Raw genomic sequence first — 19,164 nt, forward strand, 5'->3', positions numbered from 1 at the left:
TTGAAATTTTCATAACTTTATCTACTAAAAAATAAAAATAAATAGATTGTTCTGCAATCTTCTCTGTTCCAATTTTGAACACATTTTAAATCATCAAATTTTTTTTTCTTTTTCGAGTAAGTTTTTAAAATGATTTCATTTCACTATACATCAGATAAATTCATCAGCTTTAACTTAACCCAGAGGGTGCAATTTGAAAGATAATTGGCATTTACCCAGGTCGACGGTCGGATAGGTAAGTAGAGCAGATTAACTGTGCGAAAGCAAACAAATTACACTGCAGGCCGATCCATTACTTGACAGAGCTCGTTGGTCACAAAGAGTGCGCGCGAAATAATCCCCCAAGTGCGATGATTGACTGAGTGACATTTGAAGTGGCGACATAACTTTTGCACTGGCAGCGACAATTTTGACATTTCGTTTGAATATCGCCTGTGAAATCCCTCAAAGGGCGCCGCTCTGTTGATGCCTTTTACATCTCTCCTGACGGTTACTTGCTTTGGTTAAAAAACTTTTCCATTTTTTAAGAATAGCTGCAATTGATTCAAAAACGGAAAAGAGATAATTCTTTGATATTTGCTTGGATGTAAAGAAAATTTTGTCATTTTGTTGTAGAATTCCACTTTCCGCAATGGTTTGTTGAATTTAAAGTCGGCTTCTCTTGATATTTTTTTTTTGTGTCGTTTATTTGTTCAGAAAAACGATATCCTGCTCTACATGTTTTGGTTGCGGGCTGCATCCATAATTCTTAAGTATTTGTGACAAAAATTAATAAATTAAGTAGTTTGAGTTCTTCAATTTCCCTTCGAACATCAGCGGCGCCGGGCCACAAGCACAATTTTTTCTTTGAAATAATTCTTAGCCTCTTTGATAGGTTTATATCCGATCTTTTCATCTGTCAAACGTCAAACTTGGCTGGCTGATTACATTGCCGATCACCACCATGGCCATTGATTCTGCCGCGACTCTTCTTTTGTAAGTTTTCTCGCGATAAATATTCTGCAAGGCGCCCTTAAAATCGATGTCATGATTTTTTTTTGTGCGTGAATCAATCATTTGCTGTGTTTTGGGTTTTGAGATGTTCCATCTTGCGGTTTTTAAAACTCGAATATGTTTGCACACTCGTGATGTCTCAAAAGTTCTTTTGTTTGACAATGAACGCAATGTCGCGCGTCTTTCAATTAATTTTATACGCTACGTCTTTTTCGTGGTGAGCATTTCCGGTTTTGCGCGCATTTTAGTTTCCCTTAAAGTGTTTTTGCTTGTGAGCCCAAAAAGTGAGAATCGCGTTCACAAGCAAGAAAAATATAACGCAAGTAAATCCGGAAATGCCCCCTGAGGGAGAAAGAAGTAGTGAGTAGTGGCGACGAATAACTAAACTAACGTAAATAAAATCCCTTTACCTGAAAAAAAGTGAAATGATTTAGTCTTCTCACAGCCTCCGCCAAGAAAGGTAAGCTCAAAAACACACGTTTTTCTCTATTTCAGACTACAATTGCTAAAATAATTTAATTTTTTAATCAAATAAAACTTGTAACTTAAAAAGAAAATCATTTAAATTCATATATTGAACATAAAATTATGCATTAATTTTTTTTCAAAAATAATTTCCAGTTATAGCTGCAGCCTGCCGGCAAAACATGAAGAGAAGGTAAATATTTATTGTATTTCTGTACAATAAACGACTCATAAAATCGATCAAGGAAAAGCCGACTTAGACAAGACGGTTGGCATGATTTTTTGAGGACAGGACTGATTCATTACAAGCAACTTATTCATAAAAATATAATTCATTGTTTAAAATATTTAATAAAACAAAAATATTTTTATGTCATGTAATTTTTGTTCAATTTATTCAATAAATTTCATTTAATTTACTCGTTAATTTTATTTAAAAATTATTGGAAAAAATTAAAATATACTGTCTTTTAAAGAAACAAAAATTAATTACTTAAATATTAAAATTGAGAAAAGTCACGTTGTTTACAATTTTTTCCCAAACTCATCAATTTTCACTTACAATTTTTATCAAGAGAATAAATTTTAATACACTACTTTGACTTGAAATCAACATAGGAATTTATTTTAATATTATCTTTTATTTGTATGAGATCACCAGATATTAATTTCATTTATGCTGTTTATCTTTATTTGCTTCATCTTTCTCATAACCACAGTTTCTCTGTGGCAATGCGAATCTAATGCGAATCTAAAACCAAGCTATTATCGAGAGACTTCAATTACAAAACTACCATTACACAAGCAGAAAATTGTAATTGGATTATGAAATATTTTGCTTTTCATTTCAGACAAACCCAATTTGGAAAAATTGTCGCAACAACGTCATGTTTTGTCTGGTTGCAGGTGAGTTCAAAATAAACTGATAATAAATCATAGCAAGAGAGAAAGAGGACGTGCAAGCGAACGAGATCGATACATAATTAGGGGCGGCAGCCGAGGCAATTAGCGGACGCGAGCGGGTGAATTATTCAAAGTCAATAACTCGTCGTCATCATCGAGGCGCCGAGCACTCGGCTAGGCGGCGCCTAACTTTTGATTCACACCACACTTGATATTGTTCTCTCGTTTTATTGGCAAAGTTTGGCGCGCGCTAACGAGATTTGGGCCGAAAGCACAAGAGCAGGCAGCTGCCGCCCGATTATTATATAACTCGCGGACGAGAAAATAAAATGAAAGGTATGAGCTAAATTTTGGGCCTGATGACTTAATACTCGCTCTTGCAGTTTTCGCACCGAGTCATTAAATCTTAATGAGAGCAAATGGCTCTTTTAATTACAAAAGTTTGGCAGCAGGTGTTTGTTTTAATGAAGGAAAACTAATGTAATGTTGAAATATATACATACATGAAAAAACTATACATAAAATAAAATAAAAATTTACAAAAATAAAATAATTTTTTTTTATAATTTTATTTTTTTTTAATACTAGAATATTGTTTTATTACCAAATATAATTTTACAAAAATACTAAATACTAATAAGAGATTATCTAATATGTGATGAGTTCAGTTTTAATTATCAATTTCATTTTTCATGAAGTCCACCTCAAGTGTCTGATTTTAATTAAATTAACACTGAGCTGATGAAATTTTTAATTTAATTTAACAGTTATTTACAAACCAAATTCCTGATGATTAAGACGAGGACCTAAAAAGGTTTCATTTAAATTTTATATTTCAAGTATTAATAAAATGATAAATAAATGCATTATAGAGCTTTTTCATTTATAAAAGCAGAATAATTGATTTTAAATTTAATTTTGGGAAATCTACATAATTAATTAATTAATTTTTTTATTTAATTTCTCTCTCTTGTAATCAATGTAATTTATAATATTGAATGTATGGATGATGTATTTGGGCAGAGAATGCCCGGTGGTACATTAATAAACACAATTTGTAACTATAATTAAGATTGTATTATTTTGTAATGATATTTGTGTCAAATTTTCCACAGCTTTGTCGGGGGCAGAAATGGGCACTCAATGTCCGAATCAATATTCAGTGCACATTTGTTTTACACAATATATTAATACATTTACGCAATCCCTCTTATTTGGACGTGAAAGGTTATTTTTGTACATAAGCAGGTGAGTGTGTTGAGCGCGCTTGGCCAAGCAAAAGTGTATTACGTTGCGCTGTCTCTCTTCCTCTCACGACATTTTTGCGAGGTCTCACTCACACATATATCGCGAATGAAAAGCCGTACGAATGTTTTTGGTGTGCGCTTACGTGAGCGAGCACCGCGCACTGTGGAGCTTCGCGCGCGCGATTCGCGAACGTCGGAAATCATCATCTCTCCCACAGCTGACCTGGATACGGCAAAAAACGCGATATTCCGACTCAAAAGTCAAATCACTCAACTTCAGCATAAATATCAAATTCAGAGTGTTTCGGTATAATAAGAAAAGCTATTTACGGACGAGTACGTGTAATGTATAAAACATGAATGTTCAGTATCAACTAGCATCGCACTTTAACTCGGGAAATCTACATAGAGAGGAATTTCGGGTCATTTGATTTCCAAATGGGCCAACGTGAGATAATGTGACGCATTAAATTCGTGAGATCTGTTTATAGAAAATAAGTCACGTTTTTGCAGTTACTTTGAGATAGAAAATTTGTCTTGGAATTTCAGTAAAATTTTAAAAATTTCCCATTATTTATTTAATATTTTGTCTGCAAATTTTTTTGACAATAATACACAGCCTATAATATAGTTAAAGCCTTTATTTAGTTTCCCTAATTTTAAAAAAATAGTGCAAATAGTGGTTAAAATCGATGAAGTCATATGGCATAGTTAAATTTGTTGTTGAAGTGTTTTAGTTTTATGCCCTTTTTAGTGGAGATAATAAGCATTGTTTAATTATGGACGCGATTTTTAAATATAATTTACTTAAAGTAATACTAACGCACAGTCATACTTATTATCAGCATTTAATTATAAATTTGATAAGGAATCCAGATTTTAAAATGTAAATATAATAAATTTAAATAGAAAACTCATATTTTTGAATAATTTAATAATAATTTGTTTCGACATCAATAATTCCTTTTTTATTAAAATATTTAAAATTTGTTGTTTATGTTGTTCTTTACCTTATAAACCCTCCCTATTTGTGTTTATAATTTATTTTCATTGTATTCAATTGTTTTATATTTCGTAAATGCACTTATTGATTTTCCCTCATTTTGCCCCTTTCTTCTCTGGTTGACCGTCGAGATATTCAAATTACGAGAGTCCTCGCGACACTCGTTTTGCTGCTCGTATGTGGAATTATTTATCACCAGAGGTCATACCCGCATAATTTGTCTGCCATTCATCTGTGCGCTAGTTACGTGTCGGCGTTTTGTTAGTCCCATTGTGTGTTTGTTTGCTTGTTTGTTGTAGTGTAATTTGATGACAGACTGCGTCGAAGAAACAAACTAATTAATTTAACTCGCGCCGAGTCCGCCTATGGCGGGTACCGCACATTGCCATGCGATACGCGCCCGTATATGCCGGCAAAAGAAAATAAATCACTCTCGGCAAAGCGAGCCAGATTTCGGAGCTGATTGCGCAACGCAAGAGCCCATGCAACCCACCCCTGCAACTGACAGCTCAAATAAATCGATCAATTAGCAACTTAATTTGTAATGATTGAATTAATTAAATTGCTTGAGCTGTACATTGCCATCTATTACCATGCAAATTTAAATTTGTTTTATTGTTAATATTGAAAAAAAGAAAACAAAATCAACATGATTCTTATTATCCCCCCAAATTTTTTTAATTAAATAGTAATGGATAATAATTATAATAGAATACAAAAAATTTTCAGCTGTAAAATTTTAATTTTGATTTTTTTTTCAGCTGAAATATCTTAATTTTTTTTTGCAGCAATAAAGATGAATTTTTAAAATAAGTACAAAACATAAAATGAAAATTATATTCTAACTATTTTTTATTCATGTTATTTAATGTTATTATTTAATCAAAATTTTCGCATTATCATCATCAGTCCATCATGTTTATTTTCCTCTAAAAATTTATTCAACAATGATTAATATTTCATTAATGATTTTAATTTCAGAACCACATATTAGGGCGTCATTTTGTTTTTAAATTCTCTCAAATATATTACCGGCACCATCAAAGTTTATTTAATTTTGTAGCTTGTGCTCATTCCGCAAATTAAAACGCGATAAAGGCCTCTTGGCTGGACGCGCCTCTCGTTTTCCATTAATTCCCACGGGCTTGAAAAATAATCGCCGGCGCATAACTTTGTTTTCGCTCAAAGCGAGGGTCGTTTGTTGGCGCTGCGGCCGCCGCAGGTATAATACGAAAAGTGAGGAAGTTCATCGAAATTTCACTTTGGCCCTTTTCGTGCATTAATTATTTCAAAACAGGGGTGAAATTGCTCAAATTGAGAGAGCTTTTAGCATGGGTGTGTGGAAGCCAAGGAGGAGTTTTACTCTTTTTTTTTGGGGTGATAATTTTTCAATATGAAAAAGAGTTGCTCTCATTAAGTGGAATTAACCAAAATGGCTAAGCAGTGAAAATTTTCTTTTGTTAAATAAACAAACCCGAGCTTTTCTTGGTTGAAATAAAGTATTTTCAACAACTCTGCCAAAACAAGGAAAAGACTCGATTCATCATTTATTCATCATCAGAGTGCCACTTTCATCTAAAAAGTTTGTAAGTAAATAAATAAATGTTTTCACTCTACACTTTATTTTAAATTTAGAAATTTCCGGAAATTATTTCAAATACTGATGTCCCTGAACTCAACTCGAGCATTATCCAACCATTTCTCGCATTGCGAATATGGGTTTTCACACACCAGCAACCTTGAATTGAATTAGAGGATCCATCATCCATAATGCATCGACTTTTCTATCCATTCGGAGTTCCCAGGCGGAAAACGGAAAAAGCGCGTTTATCGGTCTGGTGCTGCACCAGGCGCCGATTATACGCTCTTGGCCGCAAATTGCCTGCTGGTAATCATCCCTCCAAAGCAAAACGCTACCAACTTTGAAAATTGTTATTTTTGCACAGTTCATTAGCCCAAAGTAGAAAATACCATAGCAATTTTTTTGTATCACAAATGAAAAAATTATTGAATTATATTTTATAATTGGAAATTCAATTTTTTTTTATGCAATTTAATCTTACTTTTGATCTTTGCATTGTTCAAAGTAGCCTTTTAATCGCCATTAACCTCCCCATGACTGTGGGAGTAAAAGCTGTCGTGTGGTCTTTAAAAGAGATGTCGAGCTTTTTGCGTTCGTTTCACGTTGCGGGAAAATCAAATCAAATTTGCTCTGCGCTCTCGGAGAGCAGAGCGCGGGTAATTGCATTGCGATTAACAGAGTTGTAATCTCTTGTCTTTTCTTTCTCGTTAATCGCCGTGACGAAGAGAGAAAATCAAATCTTGACATCTAGTTTAAATCGAGTTAATAGTTTTACAAACGCTATGCGAGTAGATACTTAAATTTTTCAAGTTTATAGCACGATAATCAATCATTAGAAATGAAACTACAAGAAACTCGATCATAATAATTTAAAAAAAATAGACACAGTATTAACATTTAAATTAAATAATTTGGATTGTAAAATATTTTCAGAAAAACGTTTGATTTTTACCTATTTTATAAATAATAGCAAATTGGATCTAAAAATTAATGGGAAAAGACTAACCTGGTCGAGAAACTGGTTTCGTTTCGTTGATCTCGGAATACCGGATTTTCTGGAAGGAGAGCGCGGACGACGATCAACGTGCCTTCAACACACTCGACAAACAGCGACTGACTGGGAGTCCGAGCAAGGGAGCGAATCGTCGCGCCGCCGTTGCTGCTGCTGCCGCCCTTCGCCTCGCGGCTGCTCCTAGCCAGCGCATCCATGCCATAAAAATATTGCTAGTAATTTAGCTCTGTTGGTCTGATATTAATGTTGACATTAATGAACAAGATCAGTCGCAGGAAAGGAATAAAATAAAATAATTATCTGTATTTTGACGAACTGTTCGTTTAAATGTCTCCTTGATTTATTTTTATATGATATCTTAGAAATGCTGTATTTGTAACATATAAATATGTTTTCTTTCATTTATCTTGTATTTACAGGATTTTTTACGTGTTATAAAAACTTTTCATGATGCTTCTCAAATTACAACCAAAAGTCGACTGAAGTTGCAAATAGTTGAATATTTTAGTCTATTATCCACTAAAATGTAGTTTCGTTTTTCTTCTTATCACTGTTTGCATAAGATTCTAACAGAGCATGAAATTTTCCCAGAAACCAAAAATTGAGTAAACATGCACCAAAATAAAGGAAATGGTAAAATCGTAAAAATAAAATAGATTAATTCTACCGAGTAGTCTCTTTTGTATGATTTTGAAGCTCGCTGTGCCAAATATTTATCGGCACTAATTGGAGAGTTAAAAAGACCAGCATTTTCTTTAAAAAAATTCTGTTAAAAATTAATCCCAGAATTTATTAAATTTATTTGTATTTATTACACTGAGAGAAATATAAAGATTTTTTTTAATTACACATTATATCTTTGATATGAATCTTTTATTAGAATCTAGACGCATAAGAATCGCAAGGAGCCTCAAGGACCAATAATATGAAAAATGATTTTCTGTTGTGTGCGACAATAGCATAGAAAGTCTTTCGAGACATGATCGCGTCCCTCCTTTTCAATAAATAGCAATTGTGAAAAAGCGCGACAAAGGGAAAAGCGCGTCTTGGTCGCCGCACTGGCTGACGGCCAAAGCAATAAACGACGCTGTTCGCCAATTCCTGCAGCTCTCGGGTGTCAATTTGCATTTTTATTGGGAACGACGTCTCTCATCACCATCCATCAGCAACTTTACTCTAACGACCTCGCGCCTTCTCTGCCGTCAGCAAAGAAAATTAACTCGCATTCATTTATGAATAACTCAATTGGCGCAGAGCAAATTGCTGCCTGAAGTCGCAGAGAGAAAGAGTGGGACAGAGGGCTCGTTTTTATTTCCCAAATTAATTGGTTTGATTGACGAATCTCATCTGGTGAGAATCGGCTGGATTTGATTTCAAGAGCAAAATTGATTTTATGGTTTTTACAAATAATTTCTAGGTAATTTCCCGTTGATTGGTTTAGTAATTACAATTTCAGGAACTGAATTCATAAACAAAATATTTGATGTGAATTTTTTTAAATGAATTCTGTCAATACAATTTGCCGAATAATTAATCAAAGCGAAAGGAATTCCGAAAAATTAGATTGGTTGGTCGATTTGAAAGGGTTTCTCCAGCAATAATTTTTGTTCTTGAATTTAAAAGAACATATCATTGAATTGACTGAAATTGTAATTGCTTATTAGAATTTTTTTAGAAGCGAAACATTTTCTATCACAATCTTGTGATGTCAATATAATTTTTTTCATTTTCCAAGTTCCAGAATAAAAATTATTAATGGGGAGGCCTTTGAAAATGTATTGTAATTGGGAAACGATTAGGTAAAAACTTTTCTCCAAATAGTGAATATATAGATATCATCAATTTGACGGATTTGTGTATAAATTTTATTTTAATAACGAGCAAGCTTGATTTAAATGGTAAATCATTTAATTGGGTAGATCTGAATCACCCCGCAAGAAACTAAATCTACGTTAACACTAATGTTCCGAGTTCCGACTGTACTTTTTTGAGGATTAGGCAATAAATATTGAAATTTGATTAGAATTGAGTGCATATTTTGAGCTATTTTTGCCCAAGCCTTGCAACGAATCTGGCCGTTGAGAGCCATTAGCTGTTGCTCATTAGCCGCACAAACACCCACTGCGTGGTAATTAAAATGTGATTTATGCAGGACGCGGTCGGCGAGTGTGTGTGTTTGAGTTTGCAGCAAAAAAGCGGCATGCGCGCGTCCTCCATCAGCTTCAAACTAAACAAACCCCGCACGATCGATGCAGCATAGTTAGGTTTCAACAGCGACAAGAAGAAAAGTAATTGAAACTTCCAAAATTAATTATAATTTTTTTATACAAATTTTAGAATGGAAAAACATTTACCAACTTGATTTCAATTTCGTTCCAGCATTAAAAAAATGCTACGAACAAGAGCAAAACTTTTTCTTATCTCGGAATCACAATATTGCTTTTAAATATTAAAATACAGTTAAATATTATGATTTTTCTCTGGAATTGTAAAGCAGTCGCTTGCGTTTGTGTGAAAAGAAGATGCCTGTGATTCAATTCTGTGCAATACTGCGGTGTAAAACTAGAAGCAATTGTCAGAATTTGCATTGAGTAGGGAACATTCTAGGGAACATCAAAAATCTTTTAACCGATTGTTTCTATGCATACTTCAGTAGAGTAAAGGAACAAAAAGCTCAAACAAAATAAAGGGATGGAGGGTCAAAAGTCTGATTTTCAATAATTTATTTCAAATTATTAAGCGAGTACTTCAAGTAGCACTTAAAAAATCTGAAAATGTTATATTATTTGAAGCTAATAAATTTAAATAGTATTTAATTACTTTTTATTAGAACAAATACATTTCTATAGCAGGCGAAATACATAATTATTGAATCAAATTTCAATATTAACAATTTAATGAGCTATATCGATCATGTTTTCATAATTTAAAAAAAACGTGCAACTTACTTTGGCTAAATATTTTACCCCCTCGGACGATCTTTTCATCATTTCCAATAAGTATTTTTGCAAGTTGCAGAAATTTATTGAGTTATATCTGGTATTTGAAACAAAATTACCATCATTCAGATGATCTCCCGTTTTCATTTTGCCACATTTGACTACATTTATGACCTACATATCAGTTACAGAAAATTGACGGCGTTCCCTTGCTAGTTCCTTTTGCGCTTGTGAATAAAGAAGAATATTGAAAATTTTTGCATCTTTTATGAGTGAGCGACACACTTTCAACAACCAGAGAAATTCAATAAGTTTTCATACTTTCCACAGAAATGAAAAATGAAAGAAATAATTTGAGCGTAGGAAACAGGAGCAAGCTATTTCAAATTTATATTACGGAACGTTAAGTTACTATGCAACTCGGCAGACATAGAAGTCAAGCGTGCTGCATCGCCGCGTTTGCAGGCGTTTGGCTTGACAGTTTGAAGATGGATGGCCTGCAGCAAAAGCCCAATTCATCAACCTCTACACGGATGGCTGAACGGCGTCAGACACTTTCCTTTAATGCGATCAAATCTGATCGTTATATTGAATAAAAATATGTATTTTTATTTATAATTTTTTCAATGATTAATCGGAATTTTTTATTTTTTACATTCCATTAAAAATTATAATTAAAAGACTTCAGATACATAATGGTAAAAAGGGAGTGCCCTTTGCCCATGCATAAAAGTGATTAAATTAATTAATTGGCTTATTCCAAAGAGAATTGCTAGTGAATGGAATATCACGAGGGGTAACCAAATGGGAGCAGCTGATAACAGTGGCAACCACTCTGTTCTATAAATTGGGTTCAGACTGTTCGCTCAACGCTCAAGTGATCAAATCCATTCTCCTGTTTCAATATTTGCGTTGATCAAATTTATAACCGTTTTAAACATTAAAAATTAAATAATAATAATAATGATGAATTTTAAATTATTTTTTGATATCGAATTCTCGATGTACCAAAATATATACATGTCAGAAGAGTTTGTAAGAAAAAAAAATATGACAATGAGGTGTCAAGCTCAAAAAGGGCATGGAGTATGGACCATTAAGATAATTTATCTAGGAGCCCAATCTAATTCTAATAATAATTTAAATAAATGATATTGAGAAGCCCCTCAATGATAATTATTCAGGAAGAAATTACACAATAAAAATTTAAAGGATCCAAGGATTTTTTTAGTTATTGTTTCATTGTTTTGTGTTTTTTCACTTTTTCATTACTATCTTTTACGACACGTGTTGCTTTCCGAAGCGTGCTTGCGAAATATTTTATTTTCGCCTCTCTCCACTTACACTAAGATCAAAGGGCAGCCAAGAAGCCAGACCGAAAAATTCCGCCAAAAATTGTTGTTTAGCTCCGCCTCTCTAGCGATTGACAATGATCGAGACATTGAGAGTTTCTGGTCTCCGGTCTTCTCTTTCTTGTTAAGACTTGCTCGAACTCGTTCTTGAGAACGCCTGCGCTGGCATTTATTCGACTGAAAGACCAGAAAGACAAAAAAAGCGAAGCAAATAAGCAAAACATAAAATTGGCGACCGACCAAAAACTAAAACACAAAGGCGCATAAAAGCTTTGAATCTTTGTCGAGTTGGTGATAATTGTTGGTGCCGACGTTGTTACAGACGAGAGACGACGGTCAAACTCATAATTATTTCATCAACAACATTGCTGCAAATCGAAGTCTGTATGCATAATTTGTATTGCGTAATGAGTTGCACGCCAAAAACATAAAAATATTTTCCTTTATCATACTTACACATAATTATTCATTTCTACTGGACGAAATTATAAATACGCCTTTACTGCCTAATTTTTATAACATTATTTTGATTATTTTTGCAGCTCTTCACTTGAACGTAAATTGAGTATTTTCCGTGTTTTGCAATGTCATGATAATACAGTTAATATTGTAAGTTTTTTTTTTTAATTTTTGAGATTCATTTATAATTTTTTTATCCTTTTTTTCCACAAAAACTGCAGTTGTATTAATTTATGCGCTTCTGCAAATTAATCTCCATTTTGAGGCAACGATTTACTATAATAGAAATGTGAAATCCTCATTACAAAATTTTCATTTGCAGTTCATTTAACTTCTCGTCCGTAGAGTGGATCGAAGACATGGACTCGCAAAATGATACATCGAGCCTTGCGTCGTCGACCAATCGTCTCCTTCAGCAGGAGGGATTCAAGTTGGAAATCGCTGGCAAAATTGAAGAAATGACCATGACCCTATTGAACACCTTGGACAGAGAGTGCCAGCAAAAATTGGTTTTCCATGAGAGTGAGTTTGCATCATAAAGGCGTGAAAAGTTACATTTTAATTACAAAATTTCCTTAGCTATGCTGGATGAATTGGAAGCCAAAACCAACCAGATCATGATACATGTCTGCAAGCAGCAAAAGGGAAAACTAGCTGGCTTTTTGAACCAGCTGAAAGCTCAGTTGGAAGACATGAATGAAGATATGAAGGCCTTTGAACAGCAGGTACGTTCATTCATTATAATTCAATTTTTTTCTTATCAGCTTTTATTTTATTGCAGCAAAGTCAATTTGAGGATTTGGTGAAAGGCTGCAATTTTCTTTCACATTCTGCCATTCCCTTAAGTGAAACTGTCCCAGAACTAAAAAAGGCCATCAAAACAGCCCACGAGGTGAGCACTTTTGTTGTCATCTAAGTTTCGTCGCCTCTATATATTTTCCAAATGATTTTTAAAGGAGCTGAAAGCCGTGGAGGACCCACTTGCCTGTCAGGTATCCCAAGTGCTGCATGAAATGCAGGAAGAAGTGGATACAAAGATTGCAGAAACCAATGCTGCCAATATTCGTTTATTGGTGTTGAGCATTTAAAATGTCTTCTCCGTCAAAATAGAGATTTGTATGCCTGCAGTTTACTTTCTACTTATGAGACCCGTGAAAAGGGAGTTCATTTCTTTTGACCACTCACTCTGTTCATAATAAGATTTAGCGGAATAAAATGTTTCATTCGTTCAGGCCACATATATTTTAGAAATTTTAATTCTATTGACAGTGGATAAACAATATTAGCTATTTTCTCTATCAAAAATATTATTTTTCAGTACGCGATTATTGATGGCCTAAAACAGGCTTGTTAGAAAGCACATTTTTTTTATTATTTTTCAATGAGTTAATCCATAATGGTGGGGAAAGTTCTAATCTTCTTTCTTTTGACTTATAAAATTTTACCAGGCAATAAAAAAACCAACTAAGCAGAAAATTAAAAAGAAAAAAAACTCATCATAACATGTTATGCTTCAAGTTACTTCCAAAGTTGATTTCAGTGCTCCGCACAACAGATAAGAAGTTATTATATGAGCAACCTTGCGAGTAAAGTTTGTTCTAAATTTTAGGTCAAATCATTGTACAATACATTGCTGATCAACGCATCTAAATCCAAACAAAAAATTTGGAAAAGTTTAAATTTCAACTATTCAATTATGTTTCTCGTATTGCTACTCCGCAAAAGTACCCAATTTTAGGTTTCAAACATTAATTAGTAACACTGATAATCAAAAACTTTGTTGTTTAAATCATTTCTCCATTAAATGGAAAATTAAATTAGAAAGTTACTTGCTAGAATAAGAATTCCATTCATCAAAGCTTGAGTATTCTTGTGGCCTCAGAAAAGCTTTGAGGATCAACTGAAAGTCTTCCTCTAGTGGACGAAGCTGGAGCAAGCGACCCACTGCTCTCATGAAGGTGGCTGAGGTGTTTCATGTCCTCTGGTACTCCATTTCGGAAAACTTTCTTGGTCTCCGAGTTCCATTGTGCTGCTATGTTGGTCTATAAAGTTCAAGTATAATAATGAAAGCTCAAAAAATTTGTGATAAAAAATTTATGGCTCACGCTCAGAGTGGCAAAGCAGTCTCTCTCCATGGCAATGGCTTTTTCTGGAATGTCACTTTCCACAGGGTAGTACATGACAGCGTTCATGAAAATAAGCCGCAGGTCTCTCTGGAACTCCTCCAACGAAGAAATACATCCCAAATCAACTTTCCTCTTCAGAGTGTGTAGGTCCATAGTCCTGATTTTAATTGTCTTTTATAATTTATTTTTAAATTTAATAATATATGTACCTTTTGACTGTGCCAAGGTATAACTGGTTATTTGCTTTAGGATTTGGTGGCCTGAGGAAAAGAGAAGAGTGTTTGTGTAGCTTGAACTGTTCAACCATGTTTGCCAAAATCTTCCTCTGTGTCTTGGTCAATTCGCTCTTCACGTCAGGAGTGGCTGGGAGCACAGCTTCCTCCAACGAAAAATCAGTTGGAGGTGTTGGTTGAAGTAGGTCAGATTCCGAGGAAGGATTTTGAGAGAGAAGCTTATAAAGTAAATTTGACTTTCCCTCAAGGACGACCACATCCAATGAGCTATCTGTAGTGCTGTCATGGTGTCCACTTGCCTCCGAAGTCTCGTCCTGTGTAAAAATTTAATTTATTGAAATAGATTTAAATTCAATATTGTCATTTTGCTATTTAATGAATAAATAAAAAGTACCTTTACAAGTGAAACTGACAGCTTTTCACTGCTCAGTCCCATGAAAGGATCCTCGAGGACCTCATCCGAGTTATCTTCTGTGTTGTCATTGTGTCCAATTTCCTGCGAAGTCTCGTCCTATGTAAAGATTTAATTAAATGGAAATAATGGTATCAAAATGTCATTTTCTATTTAATAAAAATAAATAAAAAGCAGCCTTTACGAGTGAAACTGACAGCTTTTCACTGCCCAGTCCAATGGAAGGATCTAGCTGAATTTCAACAGAATCTACGACAATCTCTTCGATGGCATAATCAGCAATGTCACTAGAGAAGATGAAGCCCTGATCCTCAGATTTTGAGAGTTCTGCTGAAATTTTCAATAGACCGTCAGAGTAGCTGGAGTCCGAGCAAGGAACTGTTGAGGCTTGAGAAAGAGGAACTGTGGCATCTCCACTTTTCTCAACAAGAGAAGAATTTTCCACTGGAGTTTTTTCATTATGTTCCACTGGTTTTGCTAGATCAAATTATAAATTGAAAATAATTTTGTTTTATTAAAATAACAAATCAAGAACTCACCATCTTCTGGAGACTCCTTCATGACTTTGATAATTTCGTCAGTCTTGACTGATTTGATGGGATTTCGTTGCCTCAAGATGTTAGGAATCTTTCGAGCGACAGGAGAAGTTGACTTTGCACGCGGACGAGTTTTTTGCTGGGCATCTGTGAAAGTTGGAGATACTGGCAGAAGAATTGACTGTCCCTTAACAAGAATGCTTGGCGCAGACTTAATCTGTACCAGTTCTGAGGAGTGCTAAAATTTAAAAAGAAAATTAATTTTTATAAATGTAGGTTCTCATAAAAGTTAAACCTTAGAAGCTTTGTCTGGTGTGGTGAGAACTGGAGCTACAGAGCGCTTTTTCGAAAAAGCAAAAATGTCAGTAAGTATAACGACTGGATTCATGGAATTGATGCGAGTAGCAACTTCTACGGCTTTTGGTTCCTCTTCTAAGGCCACTGATCTGGCATTATTAATCTAATCAACAAAATAAAATTAAATGTGTACCTGTATTTTCCACTACTTCCTTTTCCTTCACAAGTATGGAATCTTCACCAAATTTCTTGCACGTTCCTCGTTTCCTAAAAGAAATCCAATTACTATCACAAACATACAAAAAAATAGATCATTATACTCAAGAACCACTTTCAATTCATCGCCCTCTTCAGTCTCAACCTCTTTGGCCAAGCTTTTTTCATCAACTTCTTCCTCTTTCAAAGCCCTGTATGATTTTCGCACAGCCTCCATTTCAGTTAAGATCTCTTCCATTCTCTCTTAAAAAGAAAATTATCATTTTAAAATACAAACAAGAGCAAAAACAATACTCTCTCGCAGCTGATCCACCATGTATTGAAGCAACGGAGTGTCTCGGTTTCTTTCTTTGGCTTTGCTTTCTCCCAACTCTTTCAGCAACAATTTCAGATGTTCAGCGCAATTTCTCTCACTGAACTTGTCCTTTGCCCTTTGCGTGTTTGAGGATGAGCGGTCGTTGTCAAAGAAGCTTTGCAAACAGGACGAAATCAGCGTCCTGCAAAATGCACAAAATGTCAATCCTGGTAAAAAAATAAAAGGTTCCTATTTGGTACATACAGGTTCGGGGACAATAAAGGAATATTGTACTTCTGCATGCAGGAAACCAGCACCAATTTTTCCTTCGTCGACCAGCTGGGTGGTCCGTGTTGATTTTGAGGCATTGCGAATCTGTAAATTTATATTTGTAAAAAAAAAAAATAATTTTTCTTTAAAAAAATTATTAAATCTCCTAACTTCACAGAGATAATGATTATGTACATTTATATATAATAAAAAGTTATAAAAAATGGTATTTGATCCAAGGAATAACATTGTACATATTAACAGACATTTTTTTTCTAAGAAAGTCAATAATATTCGCATGAAATATTCAACTTTGATTATGCATATGTATTACAATTTATTCAGAGAGTTTCATCAGCAAATAAACATGCCCTACAAAATGCACGTCAATTTTCAAAATATATTTTTTATCGTCATTTTTTTATCTATAGCATATTGGATGAAAGCTGAATTATTTGTATCTGCAGAAGAACAAACATGAAAATTATTTTTAAGCCAGATAGAAATTTTTTCAATCGCATAATTAATAAATTCACATCCGGAAAACATACCTAGCTAGACAATTTGCCACCGCAGAATAATACTACAGTACACAAATATGTGTACGTGCTTTTCACTCTTTAAATCAAAAGAGACACTTTAAAAAGGAACACACACGGACGCAGGATTGAAGGGCGATGGTCAAAAATCATTAAAAAACGTTTTAAAATACAACAAAAAGAGCAATGACGCCTACGACACGACACGAGGCACATGAACAAAAGCCGGAGACTATTATGATTTTTACAAGAAGAAAACGTGTCATGACTTGCGTCGATCCGTTTCGTCTCTCGTCTCACTTTCCTCACTTGGCATTGGCACTAAAGAATCCAGCGAAACTGCAAAAAACGTGGCATTTTGGGAGGCCAGCCTGCCGGATTATGTTATGTGATGTTATATATATGTATTATGTGCCGTTCCCATTCCCACTCTTTCCCTCCTGCCACCGTGGGATATGCCTGATTGTGAGATGCCATGCCCAATCAAGAGACAGACGCAGACCGCTCCATTCGATCCAAATTCCAATTACATGCATTCCATACTCTTTACACTACGAACAAGAACAGACCAAGATTGTTTCTGGTGAATCACCACCTAGAGATTTTTGATTCTGTTCTGTCTTGTCTTGCTGCGACTGCGGACGTGCGGACGCGGACTGCGACTACTGCGAGAGCATCTATTCTTTCCTTCTACCAATTTAATTACTTATTGTTAATTATTATATAACGTTGATAAAACTTTGATCAGAGGTTGCTCTCTTTCTCAAAGTTGATCCAGAAAAAGAGGAAATCCGCAGGTAAATTATAAATTGTCATGCTCTTTTGTACTGTGAATGCTTATACCGGCTTACATTTTATATCGCAATCGCATTGTAGTTGAAATTAGCATTTTTATGATAATTTATGACTCACTTTCTTTGGCTCTCATGTCAAACACATGACAATTAAAGTATATATACGGAAAATACATTCATACTAAAAATTTGAATTTCTGTGCATACAATTTCGCTAATACATACGTATTTGAAATAGAAAAATCATATAACAATGTGCCATAGCAGTGGTTTACATAATAATATCTAAAAATTTATGTGAACATATTATGTATTTATCATATAATTATATTAAATTTTAATATTTCCACTTGACAAAAACACATTTTCATCCTTTATATTTTTGGATTTCAGAAATGTCACGAAGGGAGATTATGATGTTACTGAATGGTGGTATTCAGGAAGAAAATCTACCCGAATATGAGTGCGGCTATGCTCCTGTTACCAACCACCGGCATGCTAAATGTCGTGAATGTGGAAAAGAAATTAATGGGGGTGAAGTCCGTATTGCCAAGCTGGACTATTCAAGGCATTACACCTTGAAACTGTGGCACCACATCAACTGTTTTGCAGAGAACCGAGAAGAGCTCGGATTTTTGGAGTCTGCCATTGAAATCCCAGGATTTTGGAGCCTTGAAAGAGAAGGTAGAGAAGAGTTGATGTCTGCTCTTCCACCTATGGAGTATGTATATTTTATAAATCTAACAGTCGGAGAATGATTTTAATTTCGTTGCCTACATCTTTTAGTTCTGACGAAAGTGAAGGCTCTGAAAATGAGGATGAAGAAGATGAACAATCTGAAGAGGAAGAAGAAGTGATCAATCTAGCTTCTGATGATGATGATAGTGAGGAGGAAAAGGAGGAACCTCCAAGCAAGAAAGTGAAAACTTCTGTCAAGCCAGGTGAAGGAAAGAAAAAGGTGGGAAAATAAATGCTGCACCTTTTTGGTGAAGAGCTCATAATTGTCTTTTAAAAGATAATCATACATGCATTTGACCTTTCACAACTTGCTCTATTTTAATCTGCTTTTTTAGTAACTTGAGATTTTCAAATTTGATGTCAATTTTGTTTGAGCTATTCAATAATATTTTTTGTATTCAGATAATTCTTTTTACCTCCGAATAAATTACTCTGTCTTGATTTAATTTCATGTATTGCTCTTTACCATGGTTTTGAATAAATAAATAAATATTTTTAATCTGGTATTTACTTGACCATCACACTTTAAATCGCTATAAATGTCATGTTGAGGATCAATTATGACTACTTTGAATTTGGACGAAATCTTAATTTGAAATAAACCTTGTGACAGGTAAATTGTTTAGCAACTTTTTTAAATATTAATCAATGACTAAAATCTCATGCTAATTACAATTTCATTTTTAATGTGGAATGAAACTCCGATTATTGTCAGAGTTTTTTATTTAAAACATCTGAAAATGTTAAACATTC

At 34.2% G+C, this 19,164-nt stretch overlaps 4 protein-coding genes across 10 annotated transcripts in view; 2 read left to right on the forward strand and 2 right to left on the reverse strand.

Moving 5' to 3' along the window:
* Window positions 1-7,307, reverse strand: part of LOC132196377 (diuretic hormone receptor-like) — a 62,553-nt gene extending 55,246 nt beyond the window's left edge. The window contains exon 1 of the mRNA XM_059618963.1: window positions 7,200-7,307. The gene's annotated coding sequence lies outside the window, so the exon portion shown is untranslated. The remainder of the gene's footprint in view (window positions 1-7,199) is intronic.
* A 4,359-nt stretch (window positions 7,308-11,666) lies between these two features.
* On the forward strand, window positions 11,667-13,189 carry LOC132196575 (uncharacterized). Of its 6 annotated transcripts, none has more exons than XM_059619329.1 (6): window positions 11,667-11,880; window positions 12,039-12,105; window positions 12,278-12,477; window positions 12,535-12,680; window positions 12,737-12,847; window positions 12,912-13,189. In XM_059619329.1, the coding sequence occupies exons 2-6, from the start codon at window positions 12,086-12,088 to the stop codon at window positions 13,041-13,043; spliced, it is 609 nt and encodes a 202-aa protein (XP_059475312.1). In that variant the 5' UTR covers window positions 11,667-11,880; window positions 12,039-12,085; the 3' UTR covers window positions 13,044-13,189. The 6 variants fall into 6 exon arrangements, with proteins under 6 accessions (XP_059475312.1, XP_059475311.1, XP_059475316.1 ...); XM_059619328.1 differs by having other exon boundaries at window positions 11,667-11,876; XM_059619333.1 differs by lacking the exon at window positions 12,039-12,105 and having other exon boundaries at window positions 12,301-12,477.
* On the reverse strand, window positions 13,152-17,153 carry LOC132196574 (bromodomain-containing protein 8-like). Of its 2 annotated transcripts, none has more exons than XM_059619327.1 (12): window positions 17,128-17,153; window positions 16,335-16,445; window positions 16,070-16,272; window positions 15,880-16,018; window positions 15,753-15,826; window positions 15,558-15,703; window positions 15,266-15,500; window positions 14,911-15,203; window positions 14,709-14,825; window positions 14,291-14,628; window positions 14,061-14,238; window positions 13,152-13,997 (listed from the first exon to the last, which is right to left on the reverse strand). In XM_059619327.1, exons 2-12 carry the CDS (start codon window positions 16,436-16,438, stop codon window positions 13,809-13,811), a joined length of 2,016 nt encoding a protein of 671 aa, XP_059475310.1. In that variant the 5' UTR covers window positions 16,439-16,445; window positions 17,128-17,153; the 3' UTR covers window positions 13,152-13,808. The 2 variants fall into 2 exon arrangements, with proteins under 2 accessions (XP_059475310.1, XP_059475309.1); XM_059619326.1 differs by lacking the exon at window positions 17,128-17,153 and adding an exon at window positions 16,892-17,116.
* Window positions 17,154-17,503: 350 nt separating this feature from the next.
* On the forward strand, window positions 17,504-18,871 carry LOC132197539 (poly [ADP-ribose] polymerase-like). The gene is made up of 3 exons (XM_059620882.1): window positions 17,504-17,676; window positions 18,067-18,394; window positions 18,460-18,871. Exons 2-3 carry the CDS (start codon window positions 18,069-18,071, stop codon window positions 18,641-18,643), a joined length of 510 nt encoding a protein of 169 aa, XP_059476865.1. The 5' UTR covers window positions 17,504-17,676; window positions 18,067-18,068; the 3' UTR covers window positions 18,644-18,871.
* The last annotated feature ends 293 nt before the right edge of the window (window positions 18,872-19,164 follow it).

The sequence above is a fragment of the Neocloeon triangulifer genome, unplaced genomic scaffold (genome assembly GCF_031216515.1).
Source record: "Neocloeon triangulifer isolate White Clay Creek 2 clone unplaced genomic scaffold, ASM3121651v1 ptg000012l, whole genome shotgun sequence".
Taxonomy (NCBI): Eukaryota; Metazoa; Arthropoda; class Insecta; order Ephemeroptera; family Baetidae; genus Neocloeon; species Neocloeon triangulifer.

Coding starts and splice junctions, on each gene's coding strand:
- LOC132196575 (XM_059619329.1), top strand. CDS start 12,086: ATGATAATACAGTTAATATT. Junction 12,478..12,534: donor AAAATTGGTTTTCCATGAGA/GTGAGTTTGCAT, acceptor AAATTTCCTTAG/CTATGCTGGATGAATTGGAA. Junction 12,848..12,911: donor CCATCAAAACAGCCCACGAG/GTGAGCACTTTT, acceptor TGATTTTTAAAG/GAGCTGAAAGCCGTGGAGGA.
- LOC132197539 (XM_059620882.1), top strand. CDS start 18,069: ATGTCACGAAGGGAGATTATGATGTTACTGAATGGTGGTATTCAGGAA. Junction 18,395..18,459: donor TCTGCTCTTCCACCTATGGA/GTATGTATATTT, acceptor TACATCTTTTAG/TTCTGACGAAAGTGAAGGCT.
- LOC132196574 (XM_059619327.1), bottom strand. CDS start 16,438: ATGCCTCAAAATCAACACGGACCACCCAGCTGGTCGACGAAGGAAAAA. Junction 16,273..16,334: donor CCTTTATTGTCCCCGAACCT/GTATGTACCAAA, acceptor TGCATTTTGCAG/GACGCTGATTTCGTCCTGTT. Junction 15,204..15,265: donor GAAGGAGTCTCCAGAAGATG/GTGAGTTCTTGA, acceptor AATTTGATCTAG/CAAAACCAGTGGAACATAAT.